Below are 23,390 nucleotides of genomic sequence, written 5' to 3'. Positions count from 1 at the left end.
GAAGAAAAACCCTAGGTCAATGTTAGTACTTCCCCTACTTGGTAGAATCTCATAATGGTTCGGTGCTAATTGATCCTTGTAACCCTAATAGTTACTTACGTGCATTGTGTGAAAATAGCATAGTGTGTGTATAACAACTCTATGGCCGAAAGTTCTTGAAGATGTGCAAGGATTTCTAACTTGTGTCTTCATGGAAGCCCTAGTGGTGGCCGTGAGTTACCCAACTCTATAAGGGTTCCTTCATTTTCATTTGGCCATTGATGATTCGGGTTTTTTGAGAAAATCCTAGACAACCCACACTCAATAAGATTAAGCATGATTGAACCAAATACTCCATAGATCCCATAAGATTCATGACAAGGACATAACACACATCCCTTACTCTCTCTCAAGCCGAACCGACTTCAACTCAAAAACCGTTGCAAGTGCGTGTGTGTTCATGAGAAGAGAGTGAGATAGAAACATGAAGATTCTCATCATGCTAACCTCTCCAACGTGACGTCCGAAGCTTCCTTCCTATGCTTGTGCGAAGAGAGTGTCGGATGGAAGGAAAATAGTGTTTGACTTTCTTTCCCTAAGGTAGGCAAGATTGAGAGAGGAGAGGAGAGGAGAGGAGAGGAAAATCTGAAAATGGGACAAACTGACCTTTGGTGTGCCTTCGGTGGGGGTAGGATGCAGGTTCCATTAATGCCCTCCTTAAATGACTTCCTCAATTCCCATCATTCTCTCTCCTATCATCACTTCTGATGTGGAAACCAAAGGGTCCCTTTGTGCATGGGCGCCCATGTGGCGTCTTGCTTCTTCCCTTGGCCGAAATTCCGCCCCTTCTTCTTCTCTCATCATTGCTTCTCTTGGTAATGTCAAGAGACACTTCTTGCATGGATGAAAAATGGCAATTCCTTGCCCTGGCCGAAAACCCTAAACCCTTCTTCCACCTTTTTATGGTCTAGGTTCATTGAACCTATGTTTTGGATGAGGGGTGTGTGGAGACTCATGGCCAAAACCCTAGATGTTCCTCATCATGATTAGATCCTCTAGAGTCCCTAGGGCTCATGCATGGATGCCATGTGGCAAGTGGCGTATGAGTACCTTTCCATGCCCGAGATCCCTTCCTTCCTTCTTCCATTTTGGGTCCAAATACAATGAATCTAGTGGAAGGATATGGCATGATTGCCAAGTGGCATGTGGCTTCTTCAAAAACAGAAAATCCCTTGGCCTTCTTCCCTTCTTCAAGACTCAAGCTCATGTGTGTAAGTGGCACTTCTTCCCTATGGCCAAAAATGGCTTTTCCTTTCCTTCTTACAAACGGCTTCTAGAAGCATGGTTGCATGCTTGCCAAGTGGCAAGTTGCTTGTCCAACCTAAATTCCCTTCCCAAAGCTCAAGTGATTGAAGCTTGGGAAAAACTTAAGGGCCTCTCCTTTATAATTTAAAACACTAATTTGGTTTTTATTTAAATCTCTTAAACGGTCAAAAATCACTATTCTTTAAGCCTTCTTGTGGGCTTGGGCGCGTTTGTCTTTAGCAAATAGGTAAGGCTTTTGTCACTTACTAGGTTCCCCATCTTAACATCTTCTGTGGGCTAAATTCTTGGACTAAGGCCAAAAATAATAGAAGTAAGAGGACTTGGCTAAGTCTGGATTATCACAGCAAATGATATCCATCATCCATACAGCTAGATAAGAGTGAATAACGATTTGGTATCTAACATTTTATAATTGTTAACATTAAACATCAAGGATAGTAGTCGATTTGGTTCAAGGAATCTCAGTTTATCAAAAAATAAAAAATAAAAAATATCCTAATCATTCCATACGAGAAATGAGAAAACCAATCCGCCTAACTGCAATATATTGGTGAAACTTAGGAAATTTTGGAGGGTTAGTTTAGGAGTTTGGATGTTTATATCTTCTTGCATGGGAGAAAACTTTTATAATAATTGCCTTAAGTCTCAGTTTGCTCAACAAACTTTTATGATTAGCAAAACAGATAATAGTTACCAGGACATTTCACCTTCCTGACTGCCCAAAATACCTGCCTGCAACTGTGGCCAGAATATTTAGCATTACAACCTCATCGTCAAGTTCAGTCTTCACAGCTCGCAATGTAGCGCACTTCCGAAGCATGCTCCGAAGGGCAGCACAAGTGTCAGCATCTAACGGAGTATCAACAGCAGCACATAGGGCAAACAGCCACAAACAATCATTTCTTGACAGAGCATTCATGTTCTCTACTGAGCTTATGCATTTTCTCAATGTTGAAACTCGAGTTACCGAGTCCATTCTTAAAATCACAGACAAGAAAGGGCCGGAATTTTCAGCAAGAGTCTTTGGGTATCCCAAAGGTTGAGAGTTCTCAACATCTTCAGCAGTAAATATTGATGGGTCATCGACAGTACATTGAGGCCTGGAAGAATCATGAGACTGATTTGAATGGACAGTGTCGGTATCCAAAGTTTTGTGAATATTATCCAAAGATTGCAGCTTTTCACTAGAACCTTCAAGACGTGACAGGGCCTGAAAATTAAGAGAACAAAAAAAAGTCAACTACTCTTTTCAAATGATATTCATGATTCAAGATATAGAGAACTCCTTGAGAAAATTAAAAGTCATGCATTCAAGATTCATGACCAAACGCAGCTATTTTAACAATTTTAAACCTTCAGAGAAGTATAACAAAAGAAACTGCCGGAAGTTGTTTTATTTCATAAGCATATGTGGCAGTTCTTATCTCATGATTTTTCCAAAACCCAAAGGAGTATAGAACTTTCTTTATTTCTACAGCATCATTCCTTTCAGTAAAACAATTTTGGCAATGGCAGCAGTACGTTTCTGGGAATGTGCATGAAGAGATAGGGAACGAGGGTAGATATTTTGCAATGTTAGATATAAGATAATTTCGTACAACTCTTATTGCTGCCTCAATGCCTCATGAAGAAATGAAGAGATACAGGCTTTACCCCTTCTGAAGAGAGACACACAAAGAAGCAAATAAAAAGAGACCAGAAACAAAAACATAAACATAATTTAAAAAGAAAAAAGAAAAACCGAGGCCATAAGAACTACCAGCCGTAGCTCTGAAAAATCAGCAAGAAATGAATCCTCCCATTGTTTCAATGGTAGTAGATGTTCAGGACACTGGGCAATATCTGGAATCTGGGGCATATAAACACTCTGTTCTTTGTTAAATTTACTCCCATCAAACTTGGCTACCTTCACTTTTGGAATCTGAGCAGCTTCCCACCTAAGCAAGAGAGAAAAATTCTTTAGACTGATATGAATATTGCAATGCTCCATTTTTCATAAAGATTGAGTGTTAAATCTAAGGGGGGGAAAATTAAAAATGGATACAGATGCGACTATTTTATAACTTTTACACAGCACTTCAATTAAATATTGTTATTTTCTGAATTTATTTGAATTTTGTTTTGACTTTGACGGATTCAAATGAAAAAAAAAAAAACAGTTTTACTGAAGAGTTGTGTAAAAGTAGTAAAATAGTTGTCATACACTAATTCTATAAAGGAACATATTTCGATACATGGTCAAAGTGCACCAATTAACTCTCTCCCCCACTCTATCAAAAAAAAAAAAAAAAACTCTCTCCCCCACGTGTTGCGACTGCTTCAACCTATATGAGTCTTTAAACGCAAGATTCAAAACGTTTGGCTGGCTAGTAGGCAACATAGTGTATAGTTCATAAGTTAATATTATAAATAAATCATTTGGAATATCTCCATAGATATCAATCACTACATTGAGATTTCTGACACATGCTCTGGCAACAAGGACAGTGATTGTACTAAAAACCTAACCACCTCTAACAGTCAGATTTTTGCAGTCTTAACCTTTTTTTTTTTTTTTTATACAAGTAAAAATGGGAATATTTTGCACACTAAATAAATAACATGTAATTTCATCATAATGGACCATTAAAGGCCATTTGCAGCTCTAGTCCAGCCATAGCAAAACCCATAAGGTAAGATCTTAGATATGGTCCCTTTCAGTGTTTTAGCAAGTGAGCCCAAATGATTGTCAAAGATGATGGCCCCATGCAATTTATTTAGGTCAACAAAAATTCTTATTTCACACGTGATTGCTGGCATCCACACCCCTAAAGAGTTTTCAGAGTTCATCTTTGCACCATCTCTGAGATAATAACAGTAATTGGGCATACCATTATGGAAAAGAATCACTCTTCTTTCCTGGTTGTTAAATTTGGTATATTGGAGGCAAAGGTATCCCAATTTGGATACCATGTACCAATAAACACAAAGATATTCTTGATAGCTTTGGCAAGCAAGTGGCATGGAAAGGGTGGTTTTAAGGGTTCAAATGAGGTGTAAGAAACCATATTCCATATCTTAAGGACTTTGAACCACTAGGTTTAGAAGTTGAAAAACAAAAGGAAGGATACAAAGTCATGCCAAGACTGATTCCAATTCCAAAAGCCTTGATTTCAAGAGTCTGGCAAGATGAGGCCAACTATGGCACATGTCTAGTCATGTTGCGCATTAATTCAGCACGCATCAATAATATGGGTCCCAGTTTGGACCTACATAATCAAACCAGTTCCAAATAAATGCTCAGGCATTGCTTTGTACCTCAGTTTTTTTTTTTTATAGGTAATCATGAAGTAGGCAAAGCTCAAGTACACAAGGAGTATACATGAGAAGCACCCAATTAGATTTTTTCAATCGAAAGGAGAAATCATGGACATTTAGCTCATTACAAACAATGGCCCGTGGACAGGGGGATCTTCACCTATTTAAAAAAAATAAAAGATAAAACAATGGCCCACTCTCGCGATGTTCGAAGCTTCTATCATTTCTCCTAGCCAAATACATCAACAAATACATATAGAAACTATTCTCCATATTGCTGCCACTTGTGAGTTACCTTGGAGGCCTCTCTAGCTTGTAAGGAAGTCCACAATCTACAAGACATGACCCAAGACAAGTCTCACGAAAAAATCATCCCACATGGTCCTAGCCACCTCACAATGTAAAAGCAGATGACTTATTGATTCACCATTTTTCTTACACATGCAATATTAGTCCAACACCATTACCTGACGTTTCCTTAAATAATATGTGGTGAGAATCTTGTTCAATGATATTGTCCATACGAAAAAAACTGCTTTTAAATGAGCTTTCGTCTGCCATATACTCTTCCATGGGAACATGGTCATTCCGGGACTCATTAGAACTTAATAAAAATGATCTAACAGTGAATCTACCTTTCTTGGAGGGCATCCAGCACATCTTATCGATGGTACTCCCTATCATGCTTACAAAATAGAATGCCACATAGAAATCTGTGATAGCCTCCAACTTCCAATCTTGGGCTACCCTAATGAATCAACATTCCATTAAGAGGAAGCCACTAGAAAAGACCAAGACATCGGTTATTGCTGCATCCTTTTCACCACACCATTTGTCATATCAAAATCTGACACGAAAGTCGTCGCCCACCACATGTTCATGTCTTCGGAATATCGCATACCTCATTCGAGTACCATCCTCTCCAAACTTCCCCAAACTGTGAATCTATAACAGAATTCCATAAGGCTCCACTTTCGTGTTGGTACCTCCATTTGGACAGTGAAAGTGTTTTATCTCATCATTACAACTTTCTCAAATTCTCACACAAAATATAACAAACAATTCAATTTTTTCAAATCCTAAAATAATAATAATAATAATAAATAATATTCTAACAAAATTTTATTCAACTTTCAAATTTTATCTCAACTCACTATCCAAATGGCACCTAAGTTGCGAATCCCCAATCCACCCCCCATAAATTATAGTACAGATCGCTAACCAATTAACCAAATAAAATTTAAACCCTTCTCCCAATCCACTCTATAAGAAGTCCCATTGTAACTTCTCAAAGTGAGCCTAGCACATTTCGACAAATACAACCCCTTCCAAAAAGCTAATCTGTGCTCCACCTTTTCAACCACGCCATTCCAAATCCTAAAGGAAACACCCAATGATAAGCCAAGATACTTCAGGGGTAGAGATTATACCTTATTTCCCAAGAGAGAGGCAAAATACTCTGCTTTGGGGACAATTCCCATTGGCACCAATTCAGGCCCCGTTTGGAACTTGGTTCAGTCTAATTTTAAATTGAGTTTAACATCCAAACACTCAACTCTCAAATCACTAAACTCATCTCAACTCAAAACCTTTTTATACGTTTAACCCACAACCTTTTTCAACTCAATACCTTTTCATACGCAGGACCCACAACTTTTTTTAACTTTCTATAAATACATTTAAACTCATCTTATCATCCAAATACATCTAAACTCATCTTAGGTGGGCCCCATAAAACTCACTCTACCATCTCAACTCACTACTATTCATAAAGAACTTAACTCATTTCAGCTCAGCTCAGCTCAACATCTAAACGAGGTCTTAGACTTTGAGAAATTAGGGCTCATTTGGATAGTAAAATGAGATGGTTTTAGATGAGTTGAATAAAATATTAGTAGAATATTATTATTTTTTAATATTATTATTGTTTTGAGAATTTAAAAAGTTGAATTGTTTATTATATTTTGTATAGAAATTTGAAAAAAATGTAATGATGAGATGAAATAAGTTGAGAGTGTTTTTGTATCCAAATGGGGCATAACTCTCAAGCTAAAAACAGCTTCAAGACAGAGTAGTAGAGCCCTCAAAAATTGGATATGCTCTAAGTTTGCTCCACAAAAGATGAGTATCGTCAACAAAGAGCAGGTGAGAAATGTCAATGGAGCCATAATCACCATTCTCTACTGAGAAACAGTAGAGAAAACCATCTTACTGAGAGCTTCCATGACGCATAAAAAAAGTAAGAGAGAACGGGTCCCCCTGTCTCAAACCATGGGATGAGTCGAAGAAATCCACCGGTGAACCATTCACCAAGATAGAGAAGCGAACTGTAGAGATGCAAATACTCTACCCAATTCATCCATTTCTCCCCAAAGCCACATCTTGCAAGTAAATAAAGTAAGAACTTCCAAGTGACGCGAACATAGGCTTTCTCCATATCTAATATTAAAGAGTAACTTGGTTTTCTAGATTTGGGTCGTCCATCCAAAACTTCATTTGTAATTAAGACTAAATCTAGGATTTGTCTACCCTTGACAAATGCATTTTGCATAATCGAAATTAACTTTTCCATCACCAAACTCAATCTATTTGCTAACACTTCAGAGAATCTTGTAAACCTCATTCACAAAGCTAATGGGGCGATAGTCTCTAACATCCGCGGATCCCATCTTTTTGGGAATGAATGATAAGAAGGTAGCATTAAGACTTTTTTCAAATCTAGCATTAGTATGAAAATCTTGAAAGACCCACATAAAATCACCCTTAATCACCTCCCAACAAGCTTGGAAGAAGCCCATGGTAAAACTGTCAAGGCCTATAGCCTTGTCACTAGCCATGCCACGGATTACTTTGCACACTTCATCTTCTTCAAAATGCCTCTTTAGCCACCCTACACACTTTTGATCTAATGCTGAAAAAGTTATACCATCCACCGGTCGCCTGGTGTGCTGTTCAGATAGTAGGTGTTAATACTGCGCGATGTGGTTCTTGATGACTAGTTGATTCGAGGAAACTACCCCATCTATCATCAACATATCCATAGAATTGTTCCTCTGATGAGAATTAGCCACCCTATGGAAGAATTTCATGCACTTGTCTCCCTCCTTGAGCCATAGTGCAATTGATTTTTGTCACCAAGAGATCTCCTCCATCAATGTTACTATTTCAAGTTATGTGACTACCTGGCTCTTGCAAGTTCTCTCGGATTCAGAGAGAATTTTTGCCTCCTTCTCGCCCTCCAAATCTTATATCATCTGTTGAATCACATTGCCAAAAACTTGTTCATTCCATAACTTCATATCATTTTAGTACTTTTAACTTTCTTGCCATTAAAGCTTGGAGAGTCTTGAAAATTGTAAAAAGACCACCATTGTCCAATCCTGTCTACAAAACCGTCAAATATTCTCAAATTTAAAATACATTTTACTCACTTGGATGCCTCCATAATCTAAAATGATGAGGAAGTTATAAGAGCATAATTGGGGTAAGCTCCTTTGAGTTACATCCGGAAAATGTAACTCCCAGTCTGGAGTTAACAAAAGCCTATCAATCCTCAACCATGATGAGAGTTCTCAATTGTTGGACCAAGTAAACGTACCTCCACTTAATGGAATATCCATAAGCTCCTATTCTGAAATAAAATCAGAAAACTCCGTCATCGTGGGAGTGATGTGGGACACACCCGATCTTTCACTCGGGAAGCGAGTTACGTTAAAGTCACCCCCTATGCAGCTTGGTAACTCCCACCAACTAAGAAGTCCCACCAATTCTTCCCACAATGGCCTTCTCTCTGAATCAATATTCAGGTCATAAACTCCAGCAAATGCCCACCATTGGAAGCCGTCTTCTAAGTTCATAAAAGAGCAAGCCATAGTGAAATCACCCACACATTCCTCCACCCTTTTATCGAACGTAATTAGGACACCACCGGATGCTCCTTTAGATGGCAAGTACGACCACCCTACATGTTGCCCTCTCCATAAACTTCAGACTAGTTTTCTAGTAATGACTTCCAACTTGGTCTAGTAAGCAAATAATATCTCCTGTCTATTGGCGAAGTAAATTTCTAATTTCGAGCCGTTTATTATGTTCATGTAGCCCCCCTCACATTCCATAATATTATTTTTGGCTTTATAAAGCAACCATCTTACCCCTCCCCTTGAGACACCACCAGTTACAGCTCTTCTCCCCAACATAATCATTCATTGCCCACGTAAGCCTCTTAAGTTCTCTTCCACTTTTTTTAGCCGAATTAAGGAATAGATCACTCAAACACAAATACTTTCAAACTAATCATTACAATTTTCCTAAGATTTTAAACAAAAAATAAAAAACAATTAAACTTTTTCAAATCTCCAAACAAAAATAATATTAAAAAACTATATTCTAACAATATTTTAACTTTATAATATTTTTTATTCAACTTTTTTTCTCTCCTTTCCCAAAACCCCATAACATATTAACTTAAACTATCTCACTACTATTTACAAACTATCTTACTACTATTTACAAAATTATCATCTCATTTCATCTTACTCCCCAAACTTGTTCTTAATCTCCATAACTTTTTGGATTACCCAATTTGACACACTGAGATGAAAAGTGTTTAGAGGAGTGGGTTCTTCCACCTTAACAAATGACCTACCCCTCCTTGTATCCTCCCTACCTTTAGCCACCATCATTAGTAGCGGTTGCATCTCCCCCCTTGTTAGACTCAAATAAAACCAATGTTCCTTCCATTTCGACCTCTCCCTTCATATGAAAGGTTTCACCCACTGGTAATGCACTCTGTCAAACGACAGACAACTGTTTCTCGGCTACAAAATTATTTTCCAACGCCGAAACAATGAACTGCACGGCACGCCAGTCAGACGCCAACACAGAAGTCTCCGACGGAAGTTTCTATGGCCTCCCACAATGCTCTAGGCCTCCCAGCGACATTTGGACCGTTGTCTCCTCCACCTTGGTGACAGGAGGCAGCCTAGAGAGCACCAGCACACGAGCATGTGCCACCCCCACAAAACAGTTGCTCTCACATAGTTTCGCAATTCAGCCCACAGAGCATCGGTGTACGAGTTTGCACAGACTCAGTTGGTACTAACGTTAGGTCTTCAGCATAAGTGCTGCCGGAAACAATCCCAGGTGTTGCTAGCGCAAAGATTGGTGGCTTCCCTGGCCAGGAAACAGGCCAACGGGGCCAGATGTGGACGTGGAGCCCTTTTCGAAAGAAGGCCTAGTCCGTTTTAGCCTCCATTTCATTCTAGGAGAGCGATTTGGGCCTGTCCGGCCCAAACCAATCTTTGCCCTTCCTTTATCGGGCCTGAGTGGATTCAACCCATTTACCACCTTGGCTTTTTCTTTTTCAAAATACCATTGGCCTTGGCCCAGGCCCAAGCCCATGTCCACTTTACAAAGAATAGCTTCTACCGCCTTGGTGACAGGAGGCAGCCTAGAGAGCACCAGCACACGAGCATGTGCCACCCCCACAAAACAGTTGCTCTCCCATAGTTTCGCAATTCAGCCCACAGAGCATCGGTGTACGAGTTTGCACAGACTCAGTTGGTACTAACGTTAGGTCTTCAGCATAAGTGCTGCCGGAAACAATCCCAGGTGTTGCTAGCGCAAAGATTGGTGGCTTCCCTTTTCGAAAGAAGGCCTAGTCCGTTTTAGCCTCCATTTCATTCTAGGAGAGCGATTTGGGCCTGTCCGGCCCAAACCAATCTTTGCCCTTCCTTTATCGGGCCTGAGTGGATTCAACCCATTTACCACCTTGGCTTTTTCTTTTTCAAAATACCATTGGCCTTGGCCCAGGCCCAGGCCCAGGCCCAAGCCCATGTCCACTTTACAAAGAATAGCTTCTACCACCTTTCTCAATAATCCAAGTTCCTCCTTCACACCAAAAAAACTACTCTTTCAAATCAGACAAGGCCATCTGCATCTCACTTTCTGCTGGATAGACATAGGACAAACCTCCACTCCCTATTTCCGGTACATCACGTCGACCATACTTCTTTGCAGTGCTGATACACTCCCCTGCTATGCACCCCATTTTGTTTTTTCTCCTTGATGTAACGCCAAGGAGTAGCATGTACCACCGGGCACTGCCACCCTTTCCACCCATCACGGCCTTTACATACGACTTGGCCTGCCTCCCCATCTCTTTCCCCTTGTTCACCACTCTGTCTAGACATGGAGCGAATGCTAGAGCCTTGTTTGCCGGAATATGCATGGACAAAGCATGCTTTTCTAGCCATTTCCTTATGTTCCTTTAGGGATTGCTAGAAGACCTCGACCCCCACTGCCACCACAATAGTTTGTTACTTCCAAGAAACACCCGAAAGCATTAGAACTCCTATGAGCAAACAGAGCCTTGGTCGTCCCATCATAATATGTCTTGTAAAAGTTTTTCTTCCCACCGATAGTGAGCACTCTGACCATATTCGCCAACCAACAATCACTGGCATGGTTGAGCACCATCTCCTTAGTGACCTTCCTACTCCTCTTCGTGGTATGACAATGGTTTCCCCCCTCCAACGATAAAATAAATACCTTTGTTTCTATTATAAGGTGTTTTAGGAAGCCCATGTTTGTCATGAAACACTAGAATAATCATAAAAATGCTATAGAAAATTGGTTCCAACAAAAATGACCGGAACAGTCCTCCCATCATAGAAGTGTACGGAGAGAAAAATATCCAAGGACTTTAGATGAAATCTTTTATAATAACAGTTTTATTTTCGAAAGTCAAAGGTACCTTAGTTTATTTATTTATTTATTTGATAAGTAAAAAGGTGCCTTAGTATATTCTTCAAAGAAAAGCCTTCTATAAATAAATTGAAAAGAAAAACATAAAGAAAAAAAATAAGAAAGAAATGATTTACCTAACACGCCTCAAATATTCTAATCCATCTTCTGGAGGACCAGACTCAAAATTGGGTTCTCCTTCAACTGAAAAGGCAGGTTTCTGTATGCTTGCAAAATCTTCATCACTGTCATCATCTTCACTGTTCTCTTTTTCTAGACCTGTGTAGCCATCTCCATCACTAACATTCGGACAACAAGAGGGATCCACGAGAAACAGACTCTCTGTTTCATTATTTTCCATGCTTATAAGGCCACAATCCATATTTTCAGCACATGCTTCCCCTGGAAGCCACCATAAAATTTTAGCAACACAGTTCTAAATACCGTGAAGTATCATCTAGAGGAAAGAAGGAGAATTAAAGTGCTTAAGTTTGACATCTATGCAAGTAATGGTGAAGAAGTAAAATCATCTGCTTTGATTCATATGGTTAGTCAAACAACTCAACCAAATTGCTTTTTTATTTTTTTTCCTTTACAAAAGAATGTTTTCCTAAACCCATCAACAGCAATGTACAAGACTGGACACAACGTATACACAACAATCATCATGTGCCCAGTTTACAAATCAGGAACATATATGGTAAATGTTGCACATAGTTCTTCTGCAGGTTCCTGTAGGCCATTCTTCAGTGCACAAAGACATTCATGTGATTCCTTCCTCTTGCAGCAACTATCCCTGTGCACAATAGAATTGGAGCCATCAAATTGACCAACCAGGCCTAAAAACCAAGTAAGAAAGGGTGCACAAATAAAAGGTCTTAGAAAGCTCTATGATCTTCAACAAGTTCTTGAGGAAAGATTTTAATTCAGGAACAGGGTATTTTAGAGAAAGACTGCAGCAGCCAAAAGAGATTAGAAACATGGAACACCAGAAACCTTCCAATCCCTATTACAATTCTAGGAAGAGGTGGCCGCATATACCATGTACTTACCTTGTACTCTAGAAGAACTTAGCACAAGTCACAAATACAAATCTCCACTGAAGAGTTATTTAAGTTTGAATTGAGGTCGTAAATTTAGGCTCTACAAGAATCACTTTCCTTTTTACCAAAACAGCTTACTAATGATCTCGCATCCTTCTATTACCTAAAGCTTCTGCAAGTCAACCAGGAGATGAAAGGGAGTTATTTCTAATAATTGGGAACCACCTTGAGAATTTCACCTGTAGTTTAGAAATTTAATAAAGGTTTTCCAAGGTCTAACATACCCAACACTGGCAAGTCTTTCAATATTGAAGATCACAACAATCTAAATACACCTTACGTTAGCACCTCAGAGGAATATCCAAGAGTATTAAAAAAATTAACAGTTCCTCGCTGGAATCTTCAAAAGCAAGCAATGTGACCTTCCATTAGAAGAAGAAATTTACCAGTTACCAGTCCTCACCTCCTCAGACATGTTCTTCTTCTATACTGTTCTTCCTGACTCTCGGGTCATTATATTTTAGGAAGCAACATTTCATTTTCATACATCTATTTAAAGTAATTTAGAAATTCCAAATGCTGCCAGGAATAACTTCTATTACTCACGGTAATCTGGTACAACTCTCACAGCTAGTGAATCATCAACGTCATTAACATATTTCTGATATTGCAACGTTACACTACAAAAGATAATGATGCCACTAACTATTCCAAACAAAAAAAGTTCACATTAACAAGATACAAGGGAATTTACAGTCAACGCGTAAATAATGGACCTACAATCCTTCATATTAATTGAAACATAGCATCCACAGAAACAAGTTCATTCATAATGTTTTCACAATTCAAATAAAATGCTGTGAACTGAAACTCATCACAACAAAACAACCATAAATGTGAAGGAATTAATAGCACTTACTGAGAATCGCAGGGGCCCCTTCCTTCTTCGCGAAGCGAGGCCGAGGATCAAGATTCAAGTGGATATGCTTCTGATTCTTAGAGCTTGCCAAGTCATCGTACTCCCTCGCAACAGCAGCCCCGAGCATGTTGTATATCTCTTTCCAGATTTCCCGTTGCTCTACAATATTTACAAACCTCAGGGCCTCCATCTCCTTCCTCGAGTATACCTTCTTGGTTCCATCCCCATTGTTTCTACACCCATTTTCATTTTGACCCTTCACAAGGACATTCTTGGGCCTCCCATTCAACTCGAAATCCTTTTTAGCCTTTCTACGTGACCTCCTCACCTTCTTTCCATCCACTTCTTGTTTCACATCCTTGTTCTCTTTCCTCCCTGCACAGTGGTCATTGAATTTAATCAATGCCGTTTGATCGATTACTTCAATCTTCAAAGAACCCTCAAAATCAGAGACTTTTCCCGAATGCGTTTTATCTTCAGCCATCAACACAACTTCAAGCTCCTCCAAAAGTTGTTTCTTTTTCACTTCCAAGAGACTTCGAGATTCCATTTCTTTTGGCGATTCGTCGTTAACTTCTTTAACAGAAGAGCCCACCTCGGCACCCACTTCGTTTATCACAAAGGCCTCCTCTTTCTTTTCAGTAAAACCAGACGAAGAGCTTTCTTTGAAACTCTCTTCATCCTCACCCTTCACAGAACCAACCTTTTCGTGCTTTCCTTTGAAATCCTCAATCTTTTCCACGCCTTGACCAAAATCCTCGACCATTTTCCTCAAACCCCCATTACCAGAAACCAAAGAACCCAACACTTCTCGACTTTGTCGAGCAAAAGAAGTAAAATCCAGTTCTTGATTTTCTTCAGTTATGATCTGAGATGCCTCAAGATGAGAACAGCTTGCCTTCTTGGAGTCAGGAAGGAAGCTCAGCTTCTTGTTCTCAGCAATCCCTTGCTCTTCTTTATTTTCCTGGGGATAAAGAGGAGTGGACGATTGCAGTGACGGGGGAGATGGTGTGAGAGACTCTTGGGTGTCTCCGATCTCCGTGATTCTTTGTTTGCAACCGAAGCATCCATCAGAATCCATGATTCAGAGAGAGAGAGAGAGAGAGAGAGAGGGTTCTGCCTTAAAAGAGAGCAGAACAGGGCGAGTGTTGGGGTTTTAAACAGAGTTTTTGAGGGATGAGTGATCCCCACGTGAAACTTTAGGCTGCTCGTGCCAAAGACTCTCTAGGGTTAGCCTAACGTAATTATGAGTATTAGATTATAGGAAATGCAATCTAGTCTCTTATTTTAATTATCGTTTTTTTATTTTTTTCAATAGTTAAGAAAGTAACACCTAGTAAATATATATATTTATTTAAAATGTTTAAACATATCTAAAAAATATTTAAAAGAAAAAGAAAAAAAACTAGAAATGCACTAGAGGGCACGCTCATTATTGTCCTAGATTATATGGATCAATCCAAACATAACCTGTTTAATTAAATGAGTTTGACCCTAAATCCTAACACGATCCATATAAATAATAGGTAATACGACACGACTCGCTTAATTCGTTTAATAATTAATTTTAATTGGATTAACTTGAATATAACATATTTAACATGTTTCATATAGATGAGTTAAGCTTATCTGTATATTTATTTTTTAATCGAATTAATATAATTTCAAGAAATTCTATTCTGAGTCCAATCTAAAACCATACACCACACACCTATTGACATGGCAAACTTGGTGTGAAACCGTCACGGTTTATCAACTAATTCTCACCCCGCCTAGTGTGGTTGTTTTCCTGGTCCTCCACCCCCGTTCGAATCTCTCTCTTCAATTGAAAGAGGAGAAAATTTTGATAAGAGAATATACAACTCGAAAGAGGGATGATGATGTATTGTTGCACGAATATAAAGTTCCGAGAAATGAAGATAAACTAAGGGGAGAGAGAGAGAGAGAGAGAGAGAGAGAGAGAGAGGGAATGAGTTTCACAAGCTTGATAGCGGACTTCGATAGTGAATCGTAGAAAATAGGTGTGCACGAATATTATTGTGTCTATACTGAGTTTTATCAATTGTAATAGTTTTTGGTTCGTTTGGATCAACAATATAGGGCACATGTAAATAGCTAGTCAACGACTTTATGGACAGTAAATGTATGGTGTTACTTAAAAAAAAAAAAAAAAGATGTATGGTGTTGTTGTTATTAATGTTAATGTTATCAAACTGTTAATGTTACTGTTAGTGTATGGACAAAGTTGATCGGTATTACTATAATGATATATTCAGCAGCATGAGTTTTTGTTTGTATCAAAATTATCCAACTTATAGCCTTTTTTTTTTTACTTCCCAAGTAAAGATTCAAGTGTTGAGGGACCCTTAAATGGAGGGGCTCTTAAATTACACATACCATCTCCTGATTTACCAGGACATGAAAAAAAAAAAAAAAATCTATGGTATGATATCAATCTTATTTGATGGGGCAGAAGAGATAACATATGTAGTAATGTTCATTCTCTTTATGAGTAGTGAGAGTCTCCCATCAAGCTCTATATTCGACTTGCAGCTACACAAATAAAGGGGCAAAGTGAAAGAAATGAACTCATCACTACTTTCATTTAACTCCAGTTCAAACTATATAGTCTGGAATACAAATGAGAAGCTCAGCACTTTACCAACCAAAACAAAAAGGTGGAAATCTATATTTATAATGGCATATCCAAGCCGCTACATTTATCCTCAAAATGGACCCCAAAACGACAAAAGTGACCTTGAAATCGCTTACCAAATGAACCCAATTATCATATTAACTCCATTGTTCATGTGGTAAAGAATACAACAAGACTAACAAAATAAGGAGGTCAAGATTATGAACTTTGCAATCAAGGATATAAAGTAGGACCTAGTCGCTCCCACATAGAAAATTCACACACCCACACAGAAAATTTAAGAGTCCACACAGATAATGTTCATTGAAATTAGTACAACATATAAATTAATGTCCATTGAAATTAGTTCATCTCTCAATGTCCTCATGTCTTGCCCTTCTAGCATCCAATGGATGTGCAGATGTTTTCAAATCTCATGTACTCATGCTGCTTAGTACTTCTAACCATGTTTGCTATGCTTACACCACATGTTCATAAAGAAACAAAAGAATTGTTCAGTACTTAATCTAACTTTAAAATCCTAAAATAGGATGAACCCATAACTAGATCAATATTTTTCAAATAACTTGAATCTTTTGAGCAATATGCAATAAGTACTTATTCCAAAATGACAGATACCTATTGAAATAGCACTGACAAAAATTATGAAAGTCAGAATGAAGATTAGATCCAAGCTTGTATGTATCAAGTAGTTGCCCCCATTTATCCTCAAATTCTCCACAAGTTTGTGAGTCATATAGATAACTCTAAATGGAAGTCTTCAATCCTACATTGAATTGGGAGTGTTCTCCCAATTTCTCTGGCAATTTCCACATGATGTGCCAAGGGCAGTATATATGACGACTATTTGGAAATACAATAGCAATTGGACTTTTCATTACTCGATCTTGATCTGTTATTATTGCTTTGGGAGCCTGACCATTCATGCACTTCTACCGTGTTTGAAACAACCAAACAAACGTTTATCAAAGCCCGAAGGAGAAATTTTTTGTCTCTAGGTAATGTTTTGTTTTTGGAGAAATGTTACAAAAAACAATTATACCCACTTTGGTGACCACATTTAAGGTGTGAGTGTAAAGGGCATGAGGTAGCATAACTCTATAATTTCAAATATAATACATGGATAGTTATATAAATCATTCACAATTACAACTAGGTTTATGATAAAATATTTTATTATCAATATTCAAATCAATAATATATAAGAAAATTAATATTTTCATAAAATCAAATTACATATTAACAAAGAAAAGGTTAATAGTTTGAGAAATTAAGTAGTCAAATACTAATATTAATAATACATCCCAACAACAAAACAATGCATGTAAAATTATACATTTTTTCAATTTGAAAATAGAATTGATTCATATTATATGGGTTGATTTTGGGTTTCGAGCTATTGGCATATTTATTAATCATGTCTTATTGGGTTAACCAGTTTTGACTCAAACTCATTTATATCAAACCAAAGCCAACTTATTTCGTGTCGAATTCACATATTGTGTCATATATTACCACTTATACTATGTAGTAATTGGTGGGGGGCTTTCAATTAATTATTAGGGTAACTGCTCATAAAAACAATTAATCAGGGTAGTTGACTGTGCGGTAGTAGGGTTGTGCAAAACTCCAATTATCTGACTCCGCACCATAGAAGTCAGAGGTTTTAATGTCACTTTTATTGGAATTAGAATAAGAGTTAGAGTTCTTTCTTGACTGACTCTAACCTCTGACTTTGACTTGAGGTTCTGCAACGAGATTCGCCTCTGACTTGTACTTTCGACTCTAAGATTAGTATAAACAAGTTATAAAAATATGTATTATTTATATAGTGATCATATATACTCATATTATAACTTATATAGTTATATTCAATACTCTATTGGTATATGTTAATTATTATGAATAATATTTATAGACTAATAGTCTAGTATGTGTACACATCATAATATCACTAATACGCTATCATACATATTACATATGTTAGGATAGATAAGACTTGACTAGCTAATAGTTAGTACCATGTATAATGCATATATTGTAAGACTAGCAATCTATTATCTAGATTCTTGTATGGTACCATGTAACTAAAAAAATGGCGTGTAATTCGTATATATTTTATAACTTTTGGGAGTCACTATCACTAATGGTACACCTTAACTCAAATGTATACTCCCACTATTTTCGGCGATTTTATATAAAAAGAATTTTGAAAAAATTAAGGTTAAGGTAATGTGGAATGAAACGTGATGAAAACATTCTTTCCAAAAATAAGTGTTACAAAAATCCACAATTCCCCATCCTCGCTTAAAATAAGAATAATTTTCTTGACTCAACCAAAAAATGATCAAGCTTAGATCCTCTCGATTTTTAATAGAATTCACGTTTGCACAAAATAGTCACTCAACCTTTCTCAAAAGCGAATGAACTCGATCTAAGGACAACAAATCAGAATTAAGGTTGCAACCCCATATTACATCAACCCAAAGTGTGATGTAACAATTGATTTGCGCCATAATTCATTTATAACACCATTCTCAGCAGGTCAATAAACTGCGAGATAATTGTTCTCATCATATAACTTATACGATTGCGATTTCGAAAAAAAAAATTAATTGAAAAATATATTTTCATAAAATAATTTTAGATTGCATTTATATGATGAAACAATATATTTATTATCAAAGTCCTTAGTGTGCATGTATATGAACTTTCACATAGAAAATGCTCATATTGCCTTTTCTCTTTGACTCTTCTAAACTAAGGAAAGGGATCTCATTAGCGAGAAAATCTTCAATTTCTCAAGCTTTACACCCATCCTCCATTAGCGAGAATTCCTAAAATATTTTAGTATATCATTTCCCCACCCAAGAAATAATACCATTGAGTCAATGAGTGACCATCTAACTTCCAAACTTCTAGGAATTCTCACTAACACCACTATTTTTAATAAGTCTTAAATCAAATTAGGTATAGACTTCACAAATATCGCATTAAAAGCGCTAATAAAAACATCTTTTTGTGCAACAAATGCAGTATGTGACGTTTTAGCTGCTAACTAGCTATATATCCTTATTTCTTGAATACTCAATATTTTTCATATTCTTCAATCCACTATTGGAGAGAAAAGAAAAACTTTGCGAAAAATTATCTTAGCCTAAAACTTATCTTGCATCAGTGCAACCATGAACAAGATTTTTAGGCTGAATTAAGTTGTTCCTAATTATTCAGATTTATGCCATAGTTACTATGCAAACCTCTAAGGTGCTTGATATTACATTACTCTCAAGGGGTGCTCCAAAATTTATATATCTACAAGAACCTATTTGTTCTCGTTAGAGATAAATAAAACTTGAGCAAGATTACCAGTGCTAATATCACATAAAGGTGCACTGATAAAAACTTTAAAAAGTAAATGTGTCAATCAAGAATGTCATCAACACTCTTGCACACTCAAGTTTTAATATCCTTACTTGCCAGACATACTAGCAAGTAGAGAGGGTATGTGCTTATATGTGAGTTAATCTAAGTTGCTTCAAGATTTATAATGTTCAACCTCAAATATAGGAGCAATTAATCTTTACATTACAAAAAGAATACGCAACTTCTGATATCACCCACAAGATTCAAAGGCAAAATAGTGGTTTAGCTATCTGACAGTTGATCTCATCAACTTCTATAAACATTGTAGTGTATGCGTCCCATGCTCACTTCCAATTTTATTCTAAAACTTTCAAAGGTTTCACAATAATGATGGTCTAAGACTATCTGATACTCACAATAATCTTTATTCGTTTCCAACTACTGCTCATGGAGGAGATTAATGCTACGATTAAGTCGCATAAATAATCTCTAGGTGTTCTTCATGGTTATCTCAAAGTTACTAAACTGTGTGGATCTAATTGCACACACATCTAAGAAATTTGCCGCGTTAATCTAAGTCAGAACAAAAATAATTAACACAAGTCGCAAGATCGAAAAATCGCTAAGCTTCCTAATCATCTCTTGCGCCTCAATGCTTAATTATTAATTTCTAACTTAATTTTCGCAAAATTTATATCATATAGGAGATTTAATTTCAAATCAATCTCAACCATACTCTCACTAGGATAAGTAATCTACTGAGTTAGTCACATGTAAAAATAATTTCTTCCTAGATCAAAGAAATCAATTTTGAGCCAATCAATAAGCATGGACTAATCAAACTCGGGCTACTTAATCCTCTAGTTTATCACATTCTAAAAAATTTAAGACTATTCTTAAAAATAGTCTAACAATATAAGTGATAAAATAAGCTTATACAATTACATATAATCACAATACATATACAAAATTAATCACATCACATTTGATCTAAATAATTATTATTCACAAATAATAATAACGTAGGCAATTTATAATATAAAAATAAAAAGCCTAACAAATGTGACAAGAATAATCTCATGGCATGCATATATTCAATAACCATATGCAAAAATATTTTAGAAAAATAAATATTATATGTCATAATTACATGCTGATTTAATAAATAAAATCAACAAACACACTAACAATAAGCTCTAACCCAATGGTTGAGCTTATAGCTCTTGTGTGTGAGGTCTCTTAGGTTCAAAATACCACCATTTTTTTTGTCAAAAAAAAATTCCTGATCTTGGACTGCGAGTGGGCCGCACCCTCTTAGGTGCCCAACTGCAAAGCAGGCCTGGGTCTTCTGTGCTCAACCCAAATTACCTAGTAGTGCATTTTAAAAACAAGAAATAAATGGGTCGAATTTAAAAAAAATCAGTTTATAGCCGAAAACCATTTCAGCCCTTTTTCATCTCACAGCCCGTAAACATATAACACAAAGTTATAAACTGTTCATTTTCTTCGATGCATCAGTTACAGTGCAGTAACGGAAAAAAAAAATAAAATTGGCCTTCATTAGATGCATTGTGGCTCCATTAATAGCAATGCCGCTGTTCAATGCGGCAGTGCATCTCCATGGTGGAGCTGCCCTTTGCGGTGATGCCCTGTTTGGCACAGATGTCCTGCGAGCGATGCACCCAGCGGTCCTAACCGGTGCAAGCAGCACCATGGAAAATGACCCAACTGGTGCACGCGACGCCATGGACGGCTCAGCACCCACTTGGTGCGCCCACGCTGCAGTGCTCGATGCACTTCGTAGCCGTGGCAGAGTCGCCGAGCTGTGGCCCACACTGCACCATGGCAGCGCGCAGCACCACCACTGTGCACGCAGCACCGCTGGGTGCACACAGCGTTCCTGAGGCACTGCTTATGCACAACACCACTCTGCCGGTGCTGCGCAGAGCCTCTTGCAGCGTTGCACTACACCTCTACGTGTGGCATGAGCAATGCAGCACGGTGCTGCCGATAGCTCTAGCCTCTACCACTCCTTGGCGTTATCAAGTAGCCCTTCATGGCAGAAACTGCCGCTAGGCCTGATGCACGACAGTGTTTGCCACAGCACCCTGGGCAGGCGCAGTGCCGTTGGCTACAGTGCTCTCATGCGCAGCACTACGCACGGCAGTGCGAGTTGCTGCACTACCCTTGTTGGAGAGATGCGCCAAAGACGTACACAGCATCACTGCATTGCGACCACCTGCAGTAGAGCACAACAATATTCACACGGCCACTAGTTTTCAACGGCCGCATCACCATGGGTTGCGAAACACTGTGGGATATGCTGCACAAGTTCGGAGCATGTAGCGAGGTTCGGCTACAACACCAGCTGCCGTAAGCCACCTTGCGCTGCTTCATATGACACTCTTGGAGCACTGTAGCTCCTTTGTCATGGCAATGCTGTTGTCTTGTGTGGCCTAACATCGAGGTGCACCACCACCTCTCAGGTGGCCATGGTTATCGAGAGAGAAAAAAAAAATTCTCATCGTGCACGAAAAATAAATCACAACATGCACGCCAAACATAAATCGGAAACAACCAATTTTTTGCTCTGATATCAATGTTAGAAATACTAGATCAGAATATACAGTGGAAGCGATACTACCTCACAGGAAATATTTTGGATCTAGTGCAGTTGTTCTACGGATTCTCTAGCGTCGTTGTTCATCTACAATCTTCGATGGTGAAGTGTGCTACGTGGTAATACCAGAGCAACACTCACACGTTCCACAACCTAGATGCCGTGATTAGAGAGAGCTTGTTTATCCAAGTGTTATCTCTAAAGAGAGGGAGAGACTATGTAAAATAGCCTCTCTAGTGTAACCCCCTGGCTTAAGGGCCAGCCATCAAGCCTCATGAAGTGGCTTAAAAGCCACTTCATAACCCCCAAGAGGAGGTGAAGGGGTGCCCATTATGGGTGCCCCTTTCTTACATCTATTCGTATCTCTCAATAACTCAACTATCCATGCTGGTCAATGGTTTCCTCTCTTGAGAACTTCTCTTCACTAATGGCCATAATCTATAAGAAATTAGGAGAAATGCTTTCACAAAAGTGAATTCACAAACTGATATTCATTGATGTGGTACGTCAGATTGTGAAGTTATTTTTATTAAAAAATATTATAGTCACAAAAGAATTTTAATAAACTTACGAAGATGTGACTTTGTGTAATATAGTGATATATATAAATAGGTCTTCTCAGTGAGAGAGCTATTCAAAAAGAGCAATGCTAGGTACAGTCCCCAAATGGGGACTACAATGCAAGCCTAGGCTATTTTTAACTTTAAAATTTTTTAAAATTATAAAAGTATCCCTCCTAAAATGATGTTTTCTCTCATTTAATAATATGCATGCACATGCAATCCCCACTTGAGGATTACAAATAGAATTTCTCATTCAAAAAAGAAAACTTGGGATTGGCACTCACGGTAACTAGAAGAAGGGAAAAAAAAAAAAAAGGATTTTGAAGAAATACTTACCAAAATCTAGACCAAGGGCTAGGAAGTAAAAAATTTTCTTAGGCATTACACTCAGCTCTAATAAGGTAAGTCTTCTTTGCAATCCTACTATATATATGTCTACTACTTCAAAAAATAATTACCAAAATCTATGAAGCAAATATTCCATACCAAGATACAAGGCTAGCCAGCAAGCCAAAAATTTATCTTTGGTAAGACCCTCGACTCTAATAAGATCGGTCTTCTTTGCTCTAACATCGTACTATACTACTATTTTACTTCAAAAGACAACTATCAAGATCTACCATAAAAAAATTCCGACCATGATAATATAAGACTAGCAAGCAAACACTTTTAGGCAGCATTCTCGGCTCTAATAATATCAATCTTCTCTATGTGTCTGTCTACCTTCTTACTTCCCAAAAATGTGTTTGAAAGCTATCGCACTTCATCCAGCTTATTAATGCTTGGTGGGGATTTTAACGAAGAATTTACAAAATTAGATTCAATGGTACAAACAAAGCCTATATATTGAATCAATGTCTTTCCACACTTTTGAGTTTCA

General features: G+C 37.8%; 1 protein-coding gene across 1 annotated transcript; it reads right to left on the bottom strand.

Annotated features, from left to right (window-relative positions):
* Positions 1-1,820: 1,820 nt before the first annotated feature.
* On the bottom strand, positions 1,821-14,453 carry LOC108987593. The gene is made up of 4 exons (XM_018960527.2): positions 13,309-14,453; positions 11,484-11,748; positions 3,065-3,242; positions 1,821-2,515 (listed from the first exon to the last, which is right to left on the bottom strand). Exons 1-4 carry the CDS (start codon positions 14,387-14,389, stop codon positions 2,009-2,011), a joined length of 2,031 nt encoding a protein of 676 aa, XP_018816072.1. The 5' UTR covers positions 14,390-14,453; the 3' UTR covers positions 1,821-2,008.
* Positions 14,454-23,390: the final 8,937 nt, after the last annotated feature.

The sequence above is a fragment of the Juglans regia genome, chromosome 7, assembly GCF_001411555.2.
Source record: "Juglans regia cultivar Chandler chromosome 7, Walnut 2.0, whole genome shotgun sequence".
Taxonomy (NCBI): domain Eukaryota; kingdom Viridiplantae; phylum Streptophyta; class Magnoliopsida; order Fagales; family Juglandaceae; genus Juglans; species Juglans regia.
The sequence above is the reverse complement of the archived record's forward strand: the minus strand, read 5'-3'. Positions and strand labels throughout refer to the sequence as shown.